The 13,542-nt window shown below is 47.9% G+C and overlaps 1 protein-coding gene across 2 annotated transcripts in view; it reads left to right on the top strand.

Moving 5' to 3' along the window:
- The window catches only part of pir (pirin), a 19,441-nt gene extending 5,899 nt beyond the window's left edge, over positions 1-13,542 (top strand). For both annotated transcript variants that reach the window (XM_041874631.2, XM_041874632.2), the window contains exons 5-10: positions 266-472; positions 4,240-4,324; positions 5,915-5,959; positions 12,643-12,725; positions 12,817-12,883; positions 12,982-13,542. In XM_041874631.2, coding sequence (XP_041730565.2) covers positions 266-472; positions 4,240-4,324; positions 5,915-5,959; positions 12,643-12,725; positions 12,817-12,883; positions 12,982-13,100 — 606 coding nt within the window. In that variant the 3' untranslated portion in view covers positions 13,101-13,542. The remainder of the gene's footprint in view (positions 1-265; positions 473-4,239; positions 4,325-5,914; positions 5,960-12,642; positions 12,726-12,816; positions 12,884-12,981) is intronic.

Raw genomic sequence — 13,542 nt, 5'->3', positions numbered from 1 at the left:
GTTAGCTCCAGTATCAAGTCCACATGGGTGGTTTATTATGGAAATCATATCAGACATCATTGATTTCATATATATTATACAGTACAATCCTCTTTTATGTGGTTAGTAACTGTGTGTTTTGTGTGTGTGTGTGTGTGTGTGTGTGTGTACATGTGTGTGTATATGCCTCTCTGTATCTCTGTGTGTGTGTGTGTGTGTGTGTGTGTGTGTGTGTGTGTGTGTGTGTGTGTGTCTCTGTGTGTCTGTGTCCATGTCTCATCATCAGTGGATGACGGCAGGCCGGGGGGTGGTCCATGCTGAGATGCCTGTGTCTGAGGAGCCCGTCCAGGGCCTGCAGCTGTGGGTCAACCTGAGGAGGGAGGACAAGATGGTGGAGCCCCAGTACCAGGAGCTGAAGGACAGCCAGGTCCCCAAGCCCAGCAGGGAGGGGGTCACTGTGGCCGTCATCTCTGGACAGGCCCTGGGGGTACAGGTGAGGAGCACCGTACTAACCATAACCCTGGGGGTACAGGTGAGGAGCACCATACTAACCATAACCATAACCTTGGGGGTACAGGTGAGGAGCACCATACTAACCATAACCCTGGGGGTACAGGTGATGAGCACCATACTAACCATAACCATAACCTTGGGGGTACAGGTGAGGAGCACCGTACTAACCATAACCCTGGGGGTACAGGTGAGGAGCACCATACTAACCATAACCATAACCTTGGGGGTACAGGTGAGGAGCACCATACTAACCATAACCCTGGGGGTACAGGTGAGGAGCACCATACTAACCATAACCCTGGGGGTACAGGTGAGGAGCACCGTACTAACCATAACCCTGGGGGTACAGGTGAGGAGCACCATACTAACCATAACCCTGGGGGTACAGGTGAGGATCACCATACTAACCATAACCCTGGGTGTACAGGTGAGGAGCACCTTACTAACCATAACCCTGGGGGTACAGGTGAGGAGCACCATACTAACCATAACCCTGGGGGTACAGGTGAGGAGCACCATACTAACCATAACCCTGGGGGTACAGGTGAGGAGCACCATACTAACCATAACCCGGGGGGTACAGGTGAGGAGCACCATACTAACCATAACCCTGGGGGTACAGGTGAGGATCACCATACTAACCATAACCCTGGGGGTACAGGTGAGGAGCACCATACTAACCATAACCATAACCCTGGGGGTACAGGTGAGGAGCACCATACTAACCATAACCCTGGGGGTACAGGTGAGGAGCACCATACTAACCATAACCATAACCCTGGGGGTACAGGTGAGGAGCACCATACTAACCATAACCCTGGGGGTACAGGTGAGGAGCACCATACTAACCATAACCCGGGGGGTACAGGTGAGGAGCACCATACTAACCATAACCCGGGGGGTACAGGTGAGGCGCACCATACTAACCATAACCCGGGGGGTGGTAGTGGGCTTGGCCAATGGTGCGGTTTTAGAGGCCCTCTTCTTGGCCGCAGAGACAAAGTGCTGCTGTTTTAAAGCAAGTTTCCTGCATTTCAACGGACCAGGCTGCTAGGTGTTAAAATAGGAAGTGTGAAAGGTAACACCAACGGATCAGGCTGCTAGGTGTTAAAATAGGAAGTGTGAAAGGTAACACCAACGGATCAGGCTGCTAGGTGTTAAAAGAGGAAGTGTGAAAGGTAACACCAACGGATCAGGCTGCTAGGTGTTAAAATAGGAAGTGTGAAAGGTAACACCAACGGACCAGGCTGCTAGGTGTTAAAATAGGAAGTGTGAAAGGTAACACCAACGGATCAGGCTGCTAGGTGTTAAAAGAGGAAGTGTGAAAGGTAACACCAACGGATCAGGCTGCTAGGTGTTAAAATAGGAAGTGTGAAAGGTAACACCAACGGATCAGGCTGCTAGGTGTTAAAATAGGAAGTGTGAAAGGTAACACCAACGGACCAGGCTGCTAGGTATTAAGATAGGAAGTGTGAAAGGTAACACCAACGGATCAGGCTGCTAGGTGTTAAAAGAGGAAGTGTGAAAGGTAACACCAACGGATCAGGCTGCTAGGTGTTAAAAGAGGAAGTGTGAAAGGTAACACCAACGGACCAGGCTGCTAGGTGTTAAAATAGGAAGTGTGAAAGGTAACACCAACGGATCAGGCTGCTAGGTGTTAAAAGAGGAAGTGTGAAAGGTAACACCAACGGATCAGGCTGCTAGGTGTTAAAAGAGGAAGTGTGAAAGGTAACACCAACGGATCAGGCTGCTAGGTGTTAAAATAGGAAGTGTGAAAGGTAACACCAACGGACCAGGCTGCTAGGTGTTAAAAGAGGAAGTGTGAAAGGTAACACCAACGGACCAGGCTGCTAGGTGTTAAAAGAGGAAGTGTGAAAGGTAACACCAACGGATCAGGCTGCTAGGTGTTAAAATAGGAAGTGTGAACGGTAACACCAACGGACCAGGCTGCTAGGTGTTAAGATAGGAAGTGTGAAAGGTAACACCAACGGACCAGGCTGCTAGGTGTTAAAAGAGGAAGTGTGAAAGGTAACACCAACGGATCAGGCTGCTAGGTGTTAAAAGGGGAAGTGTGAAAGGTAACACCAACGGATCAGGCTGCTAGGTGTTAAAAGAGGAAGTGTGAAAGGTAACACCAACGGATCAGGCTGCTAGGTGTTAAAAGAGGAAGTGTGAAAGGTAACACCAACGGATCAGGCTGCTAGGTGTTAAAAGAGGAAGTGTGAAAGGTAACACCAACGGACCAGGCTGCTAGGTGTTAAAATAGGAAGTGTGAAAGGTAACACCAACGGATCAGGCTGCTAGGTGTTAAAAGAGGAAGTGTGAAAGGTAACACCAACGGATCAGGCTGCTAGGTGTTAAAATAGGAAGTGTGAAAGGTAACACCAACGGATCAGGCTGCTAGGTGTTAAAATAGGAAGTGTGAAAGGTAACACCAACGGACCAGGCTGCTAGGTGTTAAAAGAGGAAGTGTGAAAGGTAACACCAACGGACCAGGCTGCTAGGTGTTAAAAGAGGAAGTGTGAAAGGTAACACCAACGGACCAGGCTGCTAGGTGTTAAAATAGGAAGTGTGAACGGTAACACCAACGGACCAGGCTGCTAGGTGTTAAGATAGGAAGTGTGAAAGGTAACACCAACGGACCAGGCTGCTAGGTGTTAAAAGAGGAAGTGTGAAAGGTAACACCAACGGATCAGGCTGCTAGGTGTTAAAAGGGGAAGTGTGAAAGGTAACACCAACGGATCAGGCTGCTAGGTGTTAAAAGAGGAAGTGTGAAAGGTAACACCAACGGATCAGGCTGCTAGGTGTTAAAAGAGGAAGTGTGAAAGGTAACACCAACGGATCAGGCTGCTAGGTGTTAAAAGAGGAAGTGTGAAAGGTAACACCAACGGACCAGGCTGCTAGGTGTTAAAATAGGAAGTGTGAAAGGTAACACCAACGGATCAGCCTGCTAGGTGTTAAAATAGGAAGTGTGAAAGGTAACACCAACGGATCAGGCTGCTAGGTGTTAAAATAGGAAGTGTGAAAGGTAACACCAACGGACCAGGCTGCTAGGTGTTAAAATAGGAAGTGTGAAAGGTAACACCAACAGACCAGGCTGCTAGGTGTTAAAATAGGAAGTGTGAAAGGTAACACCAACGGATCAGGCTGCTAGGTGTTAAAATAGGAAGTGTGAAAGGTAACACCAACGGACCAGGCTGCTAGGTGTTAAAAGGGGAAGTGTGAAAGGTAACACCAACGGATCAGGCTGCTAGGTGTTAAAATAGGAAGTGTGAAAGGTAACACCAACGGACCAGGCTGCTAGGTGTTAAAATAGGAAGTGTGAAAGGTAACACCAACGGATCAGGCTGCTAGGTGTTAAAAGAGGAAGTGTGAAAGGTAACACCAACGGATCAGGCTGCTAGGTGTTAAAATAGGAATTGTGAAAGGTAACACCAACGGACCAGGCTGCTAGGTGTTAAAAGAGGAAGTGTGAAAGGTAACACCAACGGATCAGGCTGCTAGGTGTTAAAAAAAGAAGTGTGAAAGGTAACACCAACGGATCAGGCTGCTAGGTGCCTGTCTCGCAGAATTTGCAGACAGGGTATATAGACGAAGAATTTATACAAATAACATACAGCAATAAATAGTGTTCTGTTTGTAACACTCCATGCCCATGAGAGAACTCAGTGAGTGGGGTGCTGCCTGGAATGTTGGGGTCAATGAAACTCAGAAATACTATAAATGTCTTGTTCTTTTTTTGTCCAGTCAAAAATCTTCACCAGGACTCCAACATTGTTCCTGGACTTCAAGCTGGATGGCGGTGCCAAGCATGTACAACCAGTTCCTTCAGGTAAGAACCATCTTTACTGAATAGGCCTTCTGCGTTACGTGCTCCTTGAAGAAGGCTCAAGCTGCATGTAACACCATGGACCAGAGCTTGACCTACTGTAGCTATAGTGTTCTGTGTGCCCCATTAGAATTCATCCACAATCTGGCAAACAAATCTGTTAACCTTTTCACTAAAGTTAGCAGAAGCTTTCAACTCAAACCCTAGCTAAGTGCTGTGTGGTTTGTATGACACAAGCTTTCTCATTCTGGGAACTGTACTGTACCTGACGTTGGTTTGTGGTGGGAGAGAGATGCTATCTACTGTCCGTGACAAACAGAAGTCCTCCAGGGGTTGGGAGTCTCCAGGGGTTGGTCACTCTGCCTGATCTCTATGGAGTCAGTGGTGCTGCGTGGTTCTCTATGGAGTTAGTGGTGCTGCGTGGTTCTCTATGGAGTCAGTGGTGCTGCGTGGTTGTCTATGGAGTTAGTGGTGCTGCGTGGTTGTCTATGGAGTTAGTGGTGCTGTGTGGTTGTCTATGGAGTTAGTGGTGCTGTGTGGTTGTCTATGGAGTTAGTGGTGCTGTGTGGTTGTCTATGGAGTTAGTGGTGCTGTGTGGTTGTCTATGGAGTTAGTGGTGCTGTGTGGTTGTCTATGGAGTTAGTGGTGCTGTGTGGTTGTCTATGGAGTTAGTGGTGCTGTGTGGTTGTCTATGGAGTTAGTGGTGCTGTGTGGTTGTCTATGGAGTCAGTGGTGCTGTGTGGTTGTCTATGGAGTCAGTGGTGCTGTGTGGTTGTCTATGTAGTCAGTGGTGCTGTGTGGTTGTCTATGTAGTCAGTGGTGCTGTGTGGTTGTCTATGGAGTCAGTGGTGCTGTGTGGTTGTCTATGGAGTTAGTGGTGCTGTGTGGTTGTCTATGGAGTCAGTGGTGCTGTGTGGTTGTCTATGGAGTTAGTGGTGCTGTGTGGTTGTCTATGGAGTCAGTGGTGTTGTGTGGTTGTCTATGGAGTTAGTGGTGCTGTGTGGTTGTCTATGGAGTCAGTGGTGCTGTGTGGTTGTCTATGGAGTTAGTGGTGCTGTGTGGTTGTCTATGGAGTCAGTGGTGTTGTGTGGTTGTCTATGGAGTTAGTGGTGCTGTGTGGTTGTCTATGGAGTCAGTGGTGCTGTGTGGTTGTCTATGGAGTTAGTGGTGCTGTGTGGTTGTCTATGGAGTCAGTGGTGCTGCGTGGTTGTCTATGGAATCTGGTCACACTATACGTAAGGCGTTAAGTAGTCCTTTACTCAGTGTGTGTGTGTGTGTGTGTTGGTGTGTTGAATGGATGGCTCCCACGTCATCGTACTACAGGGCCATGTGGTGGATTAGATATTAGACAATCTCACTGTTACGGCCCACAGCTCACATGGCAAGACATTGGTGTACCAGACTCCCCCACCAAGAATATAACAGATTATAGATGTCATGATTGTTGTGTATACTGTGGCAGTTAACTTGTTAATGAGGCGACAAAATGCATTAGCAATGCCAGCCCAAAACAGCGTAAGGTCAGGGAAGACATGTTGCCCTTTGGTGTTTGAGTCTCTAGTTTTCTCTGTTTTTTTTAATCATCTCTGCTAGGATGGACCACGTTTATCTACACACTGGCAGGATCTGTATGTGTTGGTGAGTTACCTCTCTTTAGTTTCTCTTCAACAGTTTTCCATTAGGTCCTAACTGCCCTAAAGCCTCGTGTTGTTAGGCCTACTGCTGCTAGGTAGCTCTCTCTCTGCTCTCTCCCTTCCCTCTGTCTGTCCTTGATTGCAGGAGTGAAGTCTGGTGTGCGGGAGTCAGGGTTCCAGCTGCAGCTCATTCACCATAATCACCTCAGCCTTTAAGACCCGGTCAAACTTACCACTCATCGTCAGATCATAGTCAAGACGACCATATATTTGGAACCTGACTCCTGCCTCCGCTTCACTCCTGCCACCACCATCCTGCTCTCCACTACCGGACCTCTCTTTTGGACTCACCACGGACACTAGGACATTACGGTACCACACCTGCCCTGACCTGGATCTGTTACCCTCCCTGTAACCTGGACTTGCTCTTCCCCTATTATTGGAAACCTGGACTATTGAACATTTTAAATAAACATGTTAAACCTTCTCTGGCTTGGTGTACTTGTCTGCATTTGGGTTCTAATACTGGTAAATCATAACAGTATGATCTGACCATCATGAACCCAGCAGACAGTAGCTCGATACCACCCCAGAGTGCACTCAAATTTGGACTGCCATAGCCAATCAGGGCATTTTACTTGGCCAACATGATACCCTGTTTAAGACGATTGCTGAGGACAGTCAGGTGCTGCTTAATCAGGTTCAATTACTCACCAATCAAGTGTCTGCCCTTACTACCCCTTCAGCCCAGATCAGAGAGCCTTTTGTTCCTGCTCCAGAGCGCTATGACGGGAACATGGGAACCTGTGGCGATTTTTTGACTCAATGCTCGTTAGTGTTTGAACAACAGCCCCTCACCTACGCCTCAGAAAGAGCCCGTATTGCCTACCTTATCAACTCTACTAGCGGTTCCGCTCGTGCCTGGGGATCCGCGGTCTGGGAGAGTCAGTCGGACATTTGCAACGCTTACGTTGCCTTCACCACTGAGATGAGGAAGGTTTTTGACCACCCCGTACGAGGCAAGGAGGCTGCGAAACGGTTGTTTTCTCTTCGGCAGGGGGCTCGCAGTGTGGCGGAGATGGCAGTGGAGTTTCGGACTTTAGCAGCAGTGAGTGGTTGGAATGACGAGGCATTACAAGGAGTGTTCATCAATGCTTTGTCGGAGACTTTAAAAAGATGAATTGGTGTCATATGATGAATCGCCTACGCTGGATAATCTTATTTCACTCACCATCAGGTTGGATAATCGGATTCGGGAGCGCCGCCGGGAGAGGAGTGTTAGTTCCAAGCAACCTGTCTGTCATCAACAAACTCCTCCCCGCATCTTCCCTACGGAGAAAGCCGTGTCTTCCCGAGTCGATACGAGGAGCACTGAACCCGAGCCATGGAGGTGGGTCGTGCACGGTTGTCCTCAGAGGAGCGTGCACGTCGCATTCAGGCTCGGGTCTGCCTGTATTGTGGAGAAGCTGGTCATTTCGTTCCTTCCTGCCCAGTTCGTCCGGGAAAAGGGCCGGCTCATCATTAATGGGAGAAGTTTTGGTGAGCCGAGCAGCGGATTCTTCCTCTTCTCCCCGCATTCTGCTCCAGGCATCCCTCCAGTGGCAGTTCCAGAATCTCTCTGTTAGTGCGCTGATTGACTCTGGTGCAGACGAAAGCTTTTTGGATAGAGAGTGGGCTCAACAAATGGATTTGGAGACTGTTCCTATGGACTGTCCGCTGCAGGCTAAGGGTCTGAATGGACAATTGTTGACCCATATTACCCATCAGACTGTTCCTGTTTGTCTTAGAGTGTCGGGAAATCATCAGGAGAACATTCAATTCCATATTATCGACTGCCCACAGACCCCTCTGGTCCTTGGTATCCCCTGGCTCATAAGACACAATCCACACATTGATTGGGTGACAGGTAAAATTGTTTCATGGAGCACATTTTGTCATGTGAATTGTTTGTGTTCTGCTCTGACTCCTGCCAGTACTGTGCCTCGACCTCCACTGGAGTCCATGGATCTTTCTAATGTTCCTGACGTGTATCATGACCTGGCATCCGTTTTCTGCAAACACAGAGCTACTTCTCTTCCTCCTCACCGGCCTTACGACTGTGCCATTGACCTCCAGCCAGGAGCCCCGCTCCCCAGCAGTCGCCTGTACAATCTCTCCCGGCCGGAGACGGAGGCTATGGAGAACTACATTCGGGACTCCTTGGCGGCAGGTATTATGCGTCCTTCCTCGTCACCTGTAGGAGCGGGATTCTTTTTTGTTGCTAAGAAGGATAAGACCCTCAGACCCTGTATTGATTACCGTGGACTTAACAACATCACCATTAAGAACAAGTATTCTCTGCCTTTGATTAATTCTGCTTTTCCCCTCCTTCATGGTGCTACCATCTTTACGAAACTGGATCTACGAAATGCGTATCACCTGGTGCGCATTCGTAAAGGTGATGAATGGAAGACTGCCTTCAACACACCCTTGGGACATTTTGAGTATCTGGTTATGCCTTTTGGGTTGTCTAATGCCCCTGCTGTTTTTCAGGCACTAGTCAATGATGTCCTTCGGGACATGTTGAATCGGTTTGTTTTTGTCTATCTGGATGATATCTTGATTTTCTCAGAGTCCTCCCAGGAACATGAACTGCATGTGCGCCAGGTGTTGCAAAGGTTGTTGGAGAACAAACTGTTTGTGAAGATGGAGAAATGTGAATTTCATGTGTCTGAGACCTCTTTTTGGGTTACATCATCGCTCAGGGGGAGTTGCGGATGGACCCAGCTAAGATCTCTGCTGTCACGGACTGGCCAGCCCCCTCTACCCGCAAAACAACTTCAACGATTTCTGGGGTTTGCGAACTTCTATAGGAGGTTCATCAAGGACTACAGCCGCATTGCGGCGCCACTCACCGCTCTCACCTCCATCTCACGACCGTTCGCTTGGAATGAAGGGGCCGAATCAGCGTTCGAAGAACTGAAACATCGCTTCGCCTCGGCTCCCATTCTGATGCAGCCGGACCCCGACCGCCAGTTTGTCGTGGAGGTGGATGCATCCGACACTGGGGTAGGTGCGGTGTTGTCACAGCGTTCTCCTGAAGATAACAAACTGCATCCCTGTGCTTTTCTCTCAAGGAAACTTTCTCAGGCAGAGAGGAATTATGATGTTGGCAATCGTGAACTGCTCGCCGTTAAGCTGGCTCTCGAGGAGTGGCGACATTGGTTGGAGGGGCGGAACAACCCTTCATCGTTTGGACGGATCATAAGAATCTGGCTTACCTCCAGTCAGCGAAGCAGCTCAACCCCCGTCAAGCCAGGTGGGCACTATTTTTTGGGAGATTCAATTTTTCTCTGTCTTACCGTCCTGGATCACGCAACGTCAAGCCTGACGCCCTGTCTCGTGTTCATTCGGCTGTTGATACTGGTAGTAACCCTGAACCCATTTTGCCTCCTACCTGCAGTATTGCGGTCGTCACATGTGACATCGAGGGGATTGTTAGACAGGCTCAACATCATCAAGCTGACCCTGGGAGGGGTCCTCCTAACCGGATGTTTGTCCCTGAGTCTGCTCGCTCCCAGGTACTTCAGTGGGCTCACTCGTCTCCCCTTACCTGTCACCCTGGAGTTTCGCGGACCCTTGACTTTGTGCGACGGAAGTTCTGGTGGGCCACGATGGAGGCGGACACTCGAGCCTTCATTGCTGCTTGTACGGTATGTGCACGAAGTAAGAACTCCACCCAGGCCAGCGCTGGTCATCTCGACCTCTACCTATACCCAGCCGGCCCTGGTCGCATATCGCTATGGATTTTGTCACTGGACTTCCCCCTCGTCTGGAAAGACTGTAATTCTTACGGTGATTGATCGTTTTTCTAAGTTCGCTCATTTTTTGGCCCTACCTAAACTGCCCACTGCCAGAGAGACGGCTGATATTTTGGTTGAACATGTGTTCCGCTCTCATGGTCTACCCACGGATATCGTCTCTGACAGGGGTCCCCAGTTTGTCTCCCAGGTGTGGAAAGCTTTCTGTAAAGCTTTGGGCATTACATCCAGCCTGTCCTCTGGATATCACCCCCAGACCAACGGGCAAGCCGAGAGAGCGAACCAGGAGATGGAGACCGCTCTTCGCTGTGTCACAGGGTCTAACCCTGGGTCATGGAGCTCCATGCTCCCCTGGGTGGAATATGCTCATAACACCTTGACTAACGCTTCCTCTGGTTTGTCTCCTTTTCTGTGTGCTCTGGGTTATCAACCTCCCCTGTTCCCTTCTCAAGAGAGGGAACTGGCGGTACCCTCTGTGCAGTCCCACATGCGCCGCTGCTTCAAGGTCTGGAGGAAGGCCAGGGTAGCTCTGTCCCGAGCTTCGCGTACATGCAGAGGCAAGCCAACCGTCACCGGTCCCAGGCTCCCGGTTACTCTCCTGGTCAAGAGGTATGGCTGAAGTCACGGGACCTTCCATTGAAGGTGGAGTCTAAGAAGATGGCGCCTCGTTTTATAGGACCGTTCAAGATACTGTCTATTGTTAACCCCCTGCGCGGTTAAGCTACAGCTTCCTGCCTCCCTACGGGTTCATTCCACCTTTCATGTTTCCCAGATTAAGCCTGTGTCGGTTAGCCCTCTGTGCCCGCCCTCTCGTCCCCCTCCTCCGCCCAGGATCGTGGGTGGGGGTCCGGTCTACACTGTCCGGCAACTTCTGGATGTTCGCCGCCGGGGTCGTGGGTTTCCAGTACCTGGTGGATTGGGAGGGTTATGGTCCTGAGGAACGTTCCTGGGTGCCCAGGAGCTTCATTGTGGATCCTGCTCTGGTCCGAGAGTTTCATAGGTTACATCCCGATAAACCCCGTCGGCCGCCAGGTGGCGTCCGTAGAGGGGGGGTACTGTTAGGCCTACTGCTGCTAGGTAGCTCTCTCTCTGCTCTCTCCCTTCCCTCTGTCTGTCCTTGATTGCAGGAGTGAAGTCTGGTGTGCGGAGTCAGGGTTCCAGCTGCAGCTCATTCACCATAATCACCTCAGCCTTTAAGACCCGGTCAAACTTACCACTCATCGTCAGATCATAGTCAAGACGACCATATATTTGGAACCTGACTCCTGCCTCCGCTTCACTCCTGCCACCACCATCCTGCTCTCCACTACCGGACCTCTCTTTTGGACTCACCACGGACACTAGGACATTACGGTACCACACCTGCCCTGACCTGGATCTGTTACCCTCCCTGTAACCTGGACTTGCTCTTCCCCTATTATTGGAAACCTGGACTATTGAACATTTTAAATAAACATGTTAAACCTTCTCTGGCTTGGTGTACTTGTCTGCATTTGGGTTCTAATACTGGTAAATCATAACACGTGTTGATGGTCATCCAGAACAGTGTTGTGTTTGGTAGTGTTTCAGAAACACTCTGCGTCTCGTTGCTGTCTCTCGTCCAGAGAGGGGGACAATCAAACAGAGCAGGTGCATTTATTTCATTATTTTCCCTTTCCTCCTCTCCTCCGTCCTCTCTGGGATGTCATGTCAAAGTTGGGAGTAGCCTTGTGATCTGAAGCCAATAGCAACTCTAGGAATGCTTTAGGAATGGGACAAAATCACACTGGAACTCAGAATGCCAAGCGTGCGCAAAGCTGTCATCAAGGCAAAGGGTGGTTATTTGAAGAATCTCAAATATAACATATATTTTGATTTGTTTAACACATTACATTTACATTTGACATTTTAGTCATTTAGCAGATGCTCTTATCCAGAGCGACTTACAGTTAGTGAGTGCATACATTTTTCATACTGATTCCATATGTGTTATTTCATAGTATTGATGTCTTCACTATTATTCTACAATGTAGAAAATAGTAAAAATAAAGAAAAACCCTTGAATGAGTGGGCGTTCTAAAACGTTTGACTGGTAGTGTATATCTTATGGTACTATATCTCTAGCAATTGGTTTCACCTACAGCACTGTGACACCCTGCTATACAGAGTTAAACTGTTCCCTACATTGTTTTCTTATACAGGACATATTAGGCCTGTCCTTTTTCATATGTAAAAATGTTGTTATGCTGAAGTCTTTTAAAGTTTGTCAATGGAAACACATATTTGAGTAGGAGCATTATATTTTCATTATAAAATATGTTACCTAGCATGAGAAGGAGTCCTTCAACTCTCTTCACTCATTTAGAAAGGCTTTGTGTTTTTATTACATTTCATACATATTTGATATTTATTTCTACAGGAAGTTGCATTATGATCTGATTAAAGTGAATCGTTGCTTTGTAGGATCTCACGTAAAGCTCCTTTTAATTATAGTCAGATGTTTTTTCAAAACAGAAGAAAGTTGAACCGTTCGCTTTAACTAAGATTAAAGTGGGTTTGAACCGAGATGCCACTGAATCGACAGAGTGTAGTCTGAAAGGCAAATCAAGCACAGATGTGTCTGATAAATATATCCACCACAACTTGAAGCGTTTGGCATTTCAGCATTTCTTTTGAACATATTATTCAGACGAAGGAAGCAGACTTAACCAGGTCAGAAACGTATACGGAGAGAAAATGCACATTTTCTTTGGTTCTTGATTTCAGTTTTTCCCCTCAGGTTAAAATCTGAATTAAAGTTGCATTGTTTGCCATTTCATTTGAGGTAATAATCATTTTTTCATCCCAAGCCATTTTCAGCCAGGGGCCATGTGTAGAGTTGTATTCTGTTTTTCCATTGCTCTTTCAGGCCCAGAAGCAGAGCAGCAGAAGGTGGAGCCACATCACACCATAGTGTTTGATGATGGAGACTGTATAGCAGTAGAAAACAAGGTAGGATATCTGAGCTCCTTACAGTGGGCCTGACTCTTAACACAGTTTTCAGGAATTATAAATTCACTACAACTCAAATTCCTTTCTCCAGACATCAGAGGTCTCCCATTTTGTCTTGATTGCGGGACAGCCGATCAATGAACCGGTGGTCCAACATGGTAAGTCCTTCATTTCTTTACGTTACTGAACTCAGTTACCACAATATTGTATTGTTCTTGTGTGATGTGACACACTACACCTTCCTCTTTCTCTCCAGGTCCGTTTGTGATGAACACAGAAGAGGAGATCAACCAGGCAATCGGGGACTACAGCACAGGGACCAATGGGTTTGAGAGGGCTAAGGCTTGGAGGTCTAAGATCAGGGATTCCTTCTAAGAATCAGCAGGCACTTCTAATCATGTTATAGGTCATGTCTTGTTATGGTCACGTGACTAAAGTGTATTTTAATCATGAACTAGCTTGTTGTGTGTTTGTCTCTTTTTAAATCATTAAATTAAACTGAAATGTAAATGATGAAAAATACATTTTAATTGAACCTCAGTAAAACTATCCTGCCATGATGTCTCCAGAAGATATCTAATGGAACCACTGATTAGTTCCTGATAGTTCCAGTCATTATGTCTTTAGACAGACCTCAGAGGAGATGCAAGTATCCATTACGGGAAGGAGTGGAAACCAACCACGTCTCACATTTCAAGGTCATTTGCATCTGGCAGAATGACGCCTCATACTGCGAAACAGCAGATCTCTCTCTCTCTCTCTCTCTCTCTCTCTCTCTCTCTCTCTCTCTCTCTCTCTCTCTCAATTTCAATTTCAA

Source organism: Coregonus clupeaformis, chromosome 24 (assembly GCF_020615455.1).
Source record: "Coregonus clupeaformis isolate EN_2021a chromosome 24, ASM2061545v1, whole genome shotgun sequence".
NCBI classification, from domain to species: domain Eukaryota; kingdom Metazoa; phylum Chordata; class Actinopteri; order Salmoniformes; family Salmonidae; genus Coregonus; species Coregonus clupeaformis.
This window is presented reverse-complemented; position numbering and strand designations above follow the sequence as displayed.